The following is a 9,214-nucleotide window of genomic DNA, read 5'->3' as shown; positions in this document are numbered from 1 at the left end:
TTTTTAGCCACTCTATTGGCGATGGCAACATCAATCTGTCTGTCAATCCACCACTTTGATACAGACTGAAATATCTCAACAATTATTGTGTGGATTGCAATGAAAGTTTGTTCAGACATTCATGGTCCCGAGTCAATGTGTCCTAATCATCTTTCCTGTCCTTTGAAATGTCTACACCACTATTGGCTGGCTTGCCATGAAATTTGGTTCGGACATCCAGCTGTTCTTTGTCTTGTGCAAGTTCTGAAATGTTAAACTAAGATGGTAAACATGACTAACCTTGCAAACCTTCAGCATGTTAGCATTTTGTCAAGCTAGTGTTAGCATTTAGCTGAAAGCACTACTATGCCTACAGCCTTACAAAGCCACTAGCGTGGCTGTAGACTTGTTTTATTGTAATTCTCTCTCTAAATGTTTGATTTCATTGGCGATAACCTGGATTAGGCGGAGAAAACAATGTCTAAATACCTTTTATGGCGTTAATAAAATGTTCCCTGATGACACAGATGCTGTTATTCATCACATGCTGGAGCAACAACATGTCCATGATGAGTGAGTCCACATTCCAGAGTGATTCCAATTAGAAATGCTGAGGCAGTATTGTGACCCTCAGAGCAGAAATGTCTTTTGATCATCAAAACAAAAGCCTAAATGACTTGTTTATAAAAATGGATGTCTTAGTCTGTGTGTGTGTGTATGTGTGTAAAACCTATAAAAAACAATTTCAACTTTTTTCAAGATCTTAAAGGGATATATCTGAAAATATAGTCTTTTCATAAAACTGGGCTGTAGAAAGACACAAAGATTTTTTTAAGTTGGTACTACGTGATATTGGAAGGGGAACACAAACATTTAGTAAGGGAATACAATAGTACTTCAGACAAGAAAAGTTTTGCCTTTAAAGGGCCTCACTACAGATAATACCTCAGATATATAGAAGATGCAGGAAACGACTCAGGCCTACAGTTATGCCAGTAGGTGTTTTTTTTACTGGTTTTGGACAAAGTCAGGCTAGTTGTTTCCCAAGTTGCACGTGGTTGACGTTGTGAAGCGGTTGCAGTTTGGTTAGGTTTAGGCATCAAAACTACTTAGTTATATTTAGGAAAAGATCATGGTTTGGGTTTAGACTGTGATGGCACACAGAATTTGGTGCAACACTGGTCTGAACAGGTCTGAACATTAGGCTTTTCTAACACATTTCAGCGCCAGTATTGGTCCATAAACATTGCAGAGAGTGCAAAGGACACATTTTGAGTGGCTTTAGTTGCACACACAGACCTCAAAACTACATAAACTTTCATTTAATGTTAAGTTTTGCCTCATTCTCTTTGCTTTACAATTTCAGATCAGAGCTACAAATAGAAATGTCCATAATTACTAATTAATGAGGCTCATGAAAAATGTCTCCTCATGCCACTAAAGTGTACAGAAATGTTAACAGGAGCTGAAGTTTTGTATAATGCAGCTGTTGGAAGGGTTCTTTCTTCTGAGTTTATAAAAGACCCGTAGCCATCACACAGCAGCAGGATGATAGGAGCATCTTCAAAGTGACAGAGGTAGCCTGCTCTGAGCATTTACGCACATGCCACAACAGTGGTAAATTAATAGTAGTCTGGAAAGTAAAAAATATTTTTTCTGTCCTTTGGATTTTTAATTTTTGCTTAAGGAAGGGGCGTGTAGGTGAAATTGAATTTGTAGTGCTTACATTATTTAAATAAAGCATTACAATTCAACATATTTCCCACAATATATAGAATATGATGGATAATCCACAGAATTATTTAGCCTAATTGTCTACAATTTCAAAACATCTCCTCTCCTCTCACCTTTTAAGGACATCCTAAGGCACTGAATCAAGTGAGAGGTCACTTTATCATGTTTTATGTACCACAGGGGCAAGGGGGCACTTTCGTTGATCATATGGGGGCATCTGAATTACCTAAAGGCCTCATTAGATAGGCTGTTATTGACTCATTTTTAAAAGCAAAGGGATCATTCATAATTTTGAGTCTTCATCACATAATCATGATAATTTTTAAATTTCTAATTGTATTTTTCCTGGCGGGAATGTGTTTTTACAGTCTATTCACGGTTCCCAAAAAGTATGGCTATCTGCCTGATTGAGTTTTCAGACAACGTGCATGGCTGTGAACTGTGCAGTGCGCGCCTGTTTTTTTTTTTTCTTCCCTCTGCCCGGTTTGGGATTTGCTGGTCAGTGACATGCCTCCCTCCGCCTGGCTCCTTATAGCCCCGGGGAGGCAGGAATCCCGGACGAGTGGTACGGACATCGCCGACGGAGACCGCGAACACGGCGCGGAGCGTTCCCCTTTAAACACGGTCTTATGACTACAGGCTGCTTCAGGGAAAGAACCAGAGGCAGACAGCCGGGCACAGCAGAGGACTGATTCATTAATAAGAACCTGGTGACAGTGACTGATAGTCGGGGACGGACAGGACACAGCTCCCCTGCAAAGGCTGAATGGTTGGTGCCAGTCTGAGAGAACAGCTGGAGTTAAACGGACACTACCTCACCTGTCTGCAGGTAGGACCTGCAGCTGCACCTGTCATCCTTTCAACTGAGCTGATACAACATTTCATCCAAGGAGACATGATAAAATGATCAAGTCACCATACCTAATGTAATGGGAGTCTGTAGCGTTCATTATTTTAGTGGGATGGGCCAACTTAAAATATGAAGTTTAGTAGGTTTATATTTATGCATATTTTCTGTCGTTTTTGCAGCAGTAAGAAGTATTCAGATCCTTCACTTAAATAAAAGTAGCAGTACAACAATGTAAACGTATCCCATTAGAAGTAAAAGCTCTGCATTCAAAATCTTAAACTTATAGGCTAAATTAATAAGTTAATATACACTTGAACTATCAAAGGTAAAAGTGTTAATAATGCAGAAAAATATCCCCAGTTAGTACTCATTTCCTATGATATTTGTACATTATATTATTATCATTATATCATGTTACAAGGTGGAGCAAATGTTTTATGTGCTGCATTGTTAGTATAGCTGTTGAAAAATTGAAGTAGATGTACAGTATTGCATGGAATTTAATAACTCAAGTAAAGTGCAAGTACCTTCAAAACGTGTAGCCTACTTAATTATAGTACTTGAGTAAATGTACTTAGTTACTTGTACCAGTACCTATGATAGGTTAATATTTCTGCAAATGTCTTGGATATTTGTTTATCACAGTAAGTGGTAAAACATGACCGAATTACAAGATTGGCTTAATTGGCAATATTCTCTCCACAGGGACCTTGTAGTGGGCTACAATATTTGTTAGTCTACTTATTGAACTGCACTGGTTTTGCTAGATAGACTTATTTAACTATTACCTAGGTCACATGCAATTTATTTCTAAACATTGTGGATGATATGGTTGAAATCAACAATTCAATGAACAAGAATAGTTTCTGAATTTCTATATATTATGATACAGAAAATGTATGCAGTTCCATTTTTTTTCAAATCAAGAACTTCAACACTGCAATATTAATATAGGGGTGCAGATCCCACTGAAAGTCGATAATTGCCTGTTGGTTGACCTCACTGACCTCAGTGGGTTATTTATTTTCTTTCTTTTGGTCTTACAGGATTTAGTTTTTTGGGCCACCCATTGCACTCTGTGGACTCTTCCCCTCCTGCAGCACTGAGGTCATGTGTCGCCTGCCACTGGCTTCACTCATCATTAGCTTCTGGTTGGTGGAGAGAAGCCACTGTAACGGCAGCCTTCAGGACAGCATGGGAGAGCTGCACACCAGATTCGCCGTCAGCCTCTACCACTCGCTCACCGACGCTGAGAACAACTCCAACCTGATCATGTCACCAGTGAGCGTCTCCTTGTCTCTGGGGCTGCTGCAGCTGGGTGCCAGGGGCAACACGCTTGCTCAGCTGGAGGGAACACTCGGATACAATGTGAACGGTAGGATTCATCCCAAGCGTTTGATATGGAGAGCTTGTATTCGGGTAGCATTAGCTGCTCCTCATGCTGAGAGAGTGAGGTTGGAGAGGTTGTTGGTGGCCCTTAGTGCTGTTGGTACCAGGTGGTGTGGAGCCGTGCTGCTGCTGCTATTGGCCCTGCAGAGCACAGTGGTGTCTGGAGCCATAATACCTGCCTCCACACCAACTCTAATCTCATTAACCACTGCTACTGCTCGGCCTTGGGGTCGAGAGGTCAGTGTGTTTAATTACAAACAAAATAAGAGTCGGAGCTGCTGTTTCTTTATGATGTGATCTCATCTATCAGTCAGGGATGGAAACTGATAAATTTGGGCTCTAATTCAGAAGGATGCCTTGGTTGTGATCTGAAAATGATTTCACCTCCAAAAGAAAGTCTGACATTAATTAATTTATAGAATGTAGAAAAATAGTGAAAATGCCAAGAACAATTTCTCTGAGCTCAAGCTGACATCTTGAATAATTATTATTTTTTTGACTAACATTCCAAAATGCAAAGATATTCAGTATAAAACAGTGAAAAGCAGAAAATCCTCACATTTGTTTAGCTGAAACTAGCGATTGATTGATTGATTAATGGACTTTTCGTTTTAGCTCTAATGTCATGTATTTGCAAGTTAGGGGGTGAATCTGTTGTCAAGTTCAGCACGGGTGCATTGGACGGATGCCATCTTTCGGTAGAAATCACACTGTCGAGTGACTGCTTTTATGAAATACTTTTACACTTTTAGTTTTATCATAAGATAACTTACATGCTGCAAATATATAAGGGTATATAGGGGTGGTGATGGAGTAGCGCATAAGGCTCATGCCTTTGGTGTGAGAGACCCGGGATTCGAATCCAGTATGAGACACCAATGTGTCCCTGAGCAAAACACTTAACCCCTACTTGCTCCAGAGGCGTGCGACCTCTGTTGTATATAGCAATTGTAAGTCGCTTTGGATAAAAGCGTCAGCTAAATGAATAAATGTAATATGTAGAAGGAAGCTAGAAAACAAAAAAGACAACCTATCTACCCCCTACTCACAATCTTACAAAACACCACAATAACAGAAATGCCAAAAAGTCAAGCATGACAAGGGGCCAACCTTAGACTGACTGCTTCTACCTACTCCTAATAACTGCTGTGCACTAACAAAATGTTTCAGAATCCCTGTTTGACTTCAATTTGGATCATTATATCGACAAATGCTTGGAGTTCATCAGATGAGAATATCCCTGTGGTCTGTCTGAGGGAATGCTGTTAAGCAACGCTCAAATTAAGCATTTGTTTGTGCTCAGCCCTGTAGGGATATGGTCGGAATTCAGTTAAGTTGCTGCTGAAACAAGCTTGAGGCTGTTGAGTTGTATCCATTTAAGTAATGCTTCTTCTGTTGTAGCAGTCTTCTTGTGCATACAATTCTTCACATACAGCTAAGAAAGTTCAAACTGAAGCCTTCCCTTTTCATAAACGTCCCACAGCTCGTAATGCACCAGCATGTCTTCCTGTCCTGCAGATGCCGAGGTACAAGGCTTCCTGCTGCATTCACACAGTGATAAGAGCAACTCCAGCCAGGGGATGTGGCTGCAGCAGACCTGCACATTATTCATACAAAGCGGCGTCCGGCTCCTCACTGAGTTTAGACAACATGCAGCAGCCTGGGCCAACGCCAGCGTAGTCCGAGCCAACTTCAGCCAACCCAACCACACTCGCAGCCAGCTGGAGCAAACGGGACACAACCACGGTAAGCAAGACAGCTTTATGAAACAGTTAGTGCTCCGCTAATGAATATGTTTATATTGAAAATGAATGAAATTAGTGTGTGTCATATGAGAGGGTTTGCTTGTAGTGAGCCCAGAGAGAATCAGTCCTGCAGCTCTATGGAACTTTTAAGCCACATTTAGCTCCTTGTTTTGGTTTCAAGGCAGATTTATTGTATGGTTCAGTCTGAGTGCTTCCGTCACCCTCCTTTCCAGTAGCAGCAGGCTGGTTGTTTTTCTGAGAGCAAGCTCTGACAAATCCACGTTCACTATTTCCTTCACACCATACAACAGACTGACAAAGTTAACAACGAGCTGGTGACATTTAGCAGTTAAAGAGCCAATTCTTTTTTCTCAGAAGCAAATTGAGACTAAGCCAGAGCTAAAAAGAGACTTCAGTAGAATGATTATTCTAACCTCTAACGTGTCAGCCATAGCAACTTCCTAGAGAGATAATGTGTCAGAGCTGAGTTTTAGCTTGTTGTGGAGTTCCTCTGCCCCCTCAAGACCAAAAAAATCACTGAATGCAAATAAATTTGATGCAGTGGTGTCTTACTATTTTAGCTTGTGGCCTCTTACATGAAGCACAATGCACTTGAAATCTACATATTGTGACAAGTTGGGCAGTTAGTCCGTAGGGATTAGGCTGGGACAGTTGTGGAGCTTGGACTGGTAGCTGCAGAGGTGCCAGTTCAACTCCTGGGCACTGCCGAAGGTGGCCTTGAGCAAGCCCCTGAACCAACTGCTCGGGGCTGCCACTGTGCGGCGCCCCGTCACTCTGACATCGCACCATGTGTTGTTGCATGTGCATGTGTGTGTATTTCAGACCTGTGTGTGTATACTAATAACAATAATAACACCAGAGTGAGAACACTGAGTTTCCCCTTGTGGGATTAATAAAGTATGTCTTCTTCTTCTTCAAGTTCAACCAAAGAGTGTTTGTTACATCTCAGATAGTGTTTTTTATTAGAGGTAATAATCACCAAAAAAGTAAGATTAGAGGAAGAGGAATAGTAAGTTTTATAAGTTTTATATTTTCTTCTCCTGTCCCTGTGAGGGGAGACCGACCCCATGTTGTGAATCAGTGCCTAAGATGTTTGAGAAGTGTGTGTTGAATGTATACTCAAAGTCATGGTAAAAATTATTGTTGTCTCTAAAGATACTTTACAGTCAATACCTCCTCCATTCCCACAAACCACTATTGGGTGTATTTACGAATGCTTTCCTACTGTTCATTACATAAGCCAATAGTCTGGAGACTGCTGACTTCTAAGAGGTGAGTTGCAGACCACATGCCCTTTATATTAAACTTTGCCCTTCCCTCATTACCTCCCAGATGACACATGGCCCCTTCAGGCCGGAAGCAGCAGCGGGGAGCTCTCAGGTTCGGGCGAAGCCCTGGCAGAGGCTCTGTGGTGGGGCCACCGGCTGCAGATGGCCCTGGTCAACACAGTGGCCTTCAGGGGCGTTTGGCAGAAACAGTTCCTGTTCACCAACACCCAGAACCTGCCGTTTATTCTCTCTGATGGGACTGCCATCAAGGTGCCCATGATGTATCAGGCTACAGATGTCAGCTTTGGTAAGTGACATCATCCATCCATCAAAAGAGAAGGAACAAATTCCATTTTCGCTTTTGATAATAATTTCACATTAGCCCGAGTGAATGCCTGAAAGAAATGTTGAAGAAATGTTGGACTATTGCTAGTGTTAGCTTCAAGCATGTTGAAATTCACCTCAGTTTTTAAAAATGAAATGTTCTTTATTCAGGAAGAAACAGAGATCTATCATCTTGTAGAAACGAGTTTTGCTCACAATGACATGATATATTGGTGTTTAGCAGGCATCAATGTTCACCATCTTAGTTAACGTTAGGGTAACAGGATGCTAACTTTGATGGGAATGCCATTAGTTTTGCATGAGGGTTATCTTATAATAAAACCAAAGTATTTACTGGTTTTGACATTTTAAAGGCTAAATGATTGGTCAACTAATAAAAAAATAAAGACTAAATAAATCACTGAAAAAATTCAACAAGTTTCAAACCTGAACCTGTGGCCCTCCTTGGCAGGTCAGTTCAGGACAGCATCGGATCAGCGTTACACCGTTTTGGAGCTGCCTTACCTAGGCCGCTCCCTGAGCCTGCAGGTGGTCCTGCCCAGTGAGAGGAAGACGCCGCTGTCCTCCCTCGAGTCCCAGCTCACCGCTCGCCAGCTGGCCTCCTGGGACACCGGCATGCGCAGAACCAAGATGGACATTTTCCTACCCAGGTTAAGATCAAGCACCCTGTTACAGATGATTTTTAGACTCAGACTTTTGAAGAAACAAAATTCAGCATGGATGGAGATGATGTACAAACAATTTTCTTTCTGGTGTTCACAGGTTCAGAATGTACAACAAGTTTAACCTGAGGTCAGTGCTTCCCGCCATGGGAATCACTGATGCCTTTAACCCGACAGCAGCTGATTTCACTGGAATATCAGGTCAGTACATCAATTCATTAGAAACTTAATTGGTATTGATTTTTCTTTGGTCTTTAAATCTGACATATTCATGTTTTCACAGAATACACCAACACAAAGCTCCAGCACCTCATAGTGCATTTTTGCTTTACACATAGCCTGGATCACAAACAGCATAACATACCATTAGCTGCAGGTCACACAGTGATTACTAGCTCTGCTGGCAGCTGACAGTTTGTTTCTGCCTGCAGTGGAGGAGAGTCTTTATGTGTCTGATGCCTTCCATGAAGTGAGAATAGAAGTCACAGAAGATGGGACAAAGGCAGCTGCCGCTACAGGTGAGGAGTGAAAAGTAATTAAAAGGAGTAACAGAATAAAATGTCATGGGATGATCGTTGCTAAAAAAAAAAAATAATTCTTTACCTTGCAGCTATGGTGCTACTCAAACGATCACGTGCTCCTGTTTTCAAGGCGGACCGGCCGTTCTTATTTCTTCTACGACATATTAACACAGGTATTTATTTTACAATGTAGATACAACAAGCTATTCCAGCCTGCAGGTGGTGCTGCTTAAATGAACATACCGTGTTGCATGTTTTAACTCTAACATCAATCACATAAAGTTTATAGAAATGAGACATTTTGCAAAGCATGTTGTAGAATCTCTTTTTCTATAGATTTTCATATCAAACCACTGGCATGCCTTCAGAAGAATTAAAAAGATGTTCACAATCACAAATTTTGTTCATATAGTGCATTTTAGGGATTCGAATTTACACAAAAACACTGGTGTGAGCCTTTAAACCTTTCAATTATAACATTTTTGTTTTGTACTCCATTTCAGGATCCATCTTGTTCATGGGCCGAGTGATGAACCCAGCAGACCAAGCTACCTAAGATTCAATTACCCAAACACCTCTCACATACACACCCACTCCAACCCCAATCCCGATTTCACTACTGGTATTTATTTGTGGACCAACAGGAGGGTCCACGGACACTTCAGGAAGAGGGACAATATTTTTGTACATGTCTGTAAAT

The 9,214-nt window shown here is 41.3% G+C and overlaps 1 protein-coding gene across 1 annotated transcript; it reads left to right on the top strand.

Moving 5' to 3' along the window:
- The first annotated feature begins 2,456 nt into the window (after positions 1-2,456).
- On the top strand, positions 2,457-9,193 carry serpine3 (serpin peptidase inhibitor, clade E (nexin, plasminogen activator inhibitor type 1), member 3). Its single transcript, XM_046054019.1, has 9 exons — positions 2,457-2,542; positions 3,610-3,938; positions 5,471-5,698; positions 7,051-7,293; positions 7,783-7,981; positions 8,094-8,194; positions 8,425-8,511; positions 8,604-8,687; positions 9,018-9,193. Exons 2-9 carry the CDS (start codon positions 3,674-3,676, stop codon positions 9,068-9,070), a joined length of 1,260 nt encoding a protein of 419 aa, XP_045909975.1. The 5' UTR covers positions 2,457-2,542; positions 3,610-3,673; the 3' UTR covers positions 9,071-9,193.
- Positions 9,194-9,214: the final 21 nt, after the last annotated feature.

This window comes from Micropterus dolomieu, linkage group LG07, assembly GCF_021292245.1.
Source record: "Micropterus dolomieu isolate WLL.071019.BEF.003 ecotype Adirondacks linkage group LG07, ASM2129224v1, whole genome shotgun sequence".
Classification (NCBI taxonomy): Eukaryota; Metazoa; Chordata; class Actinopteri; order Centrarchiformes; family Centrarchidae; genus Micropterus; species Micropterus dolomieu.
Note: the sequence above shows the minus strand (reverse complement) of the source record. Positions and strands in the feature narration are given on the sequence as shown.

What these genes read in the sequence shown, in the direction of transcription:
- serpine3 (XM_046054019.1), top strand. Translation starts at nt 3,674, where the DNA reads ATGTGTCGCCTGCCACTGGCTTCACTCATCATTAGCTTCTGGTTGGTG. An exon ending in TGATTTCACTGGAATATCAG is followed by an intron (nt 8,195 to 8,424) that starts GTCAGTACATCA and finishes TTCTGCCTGCAG; the next exon opens with TGGAGGAGAGTCTTTATGTG. An exon ending in TCTACGACATATTAACACAG is followed by an intron (nt 8,688 to 9,017) that starts GTATTTATTTTA and finishes ACTCCATTTCAG; the next exon opens with GATCCATCTTGTTCATGGGC.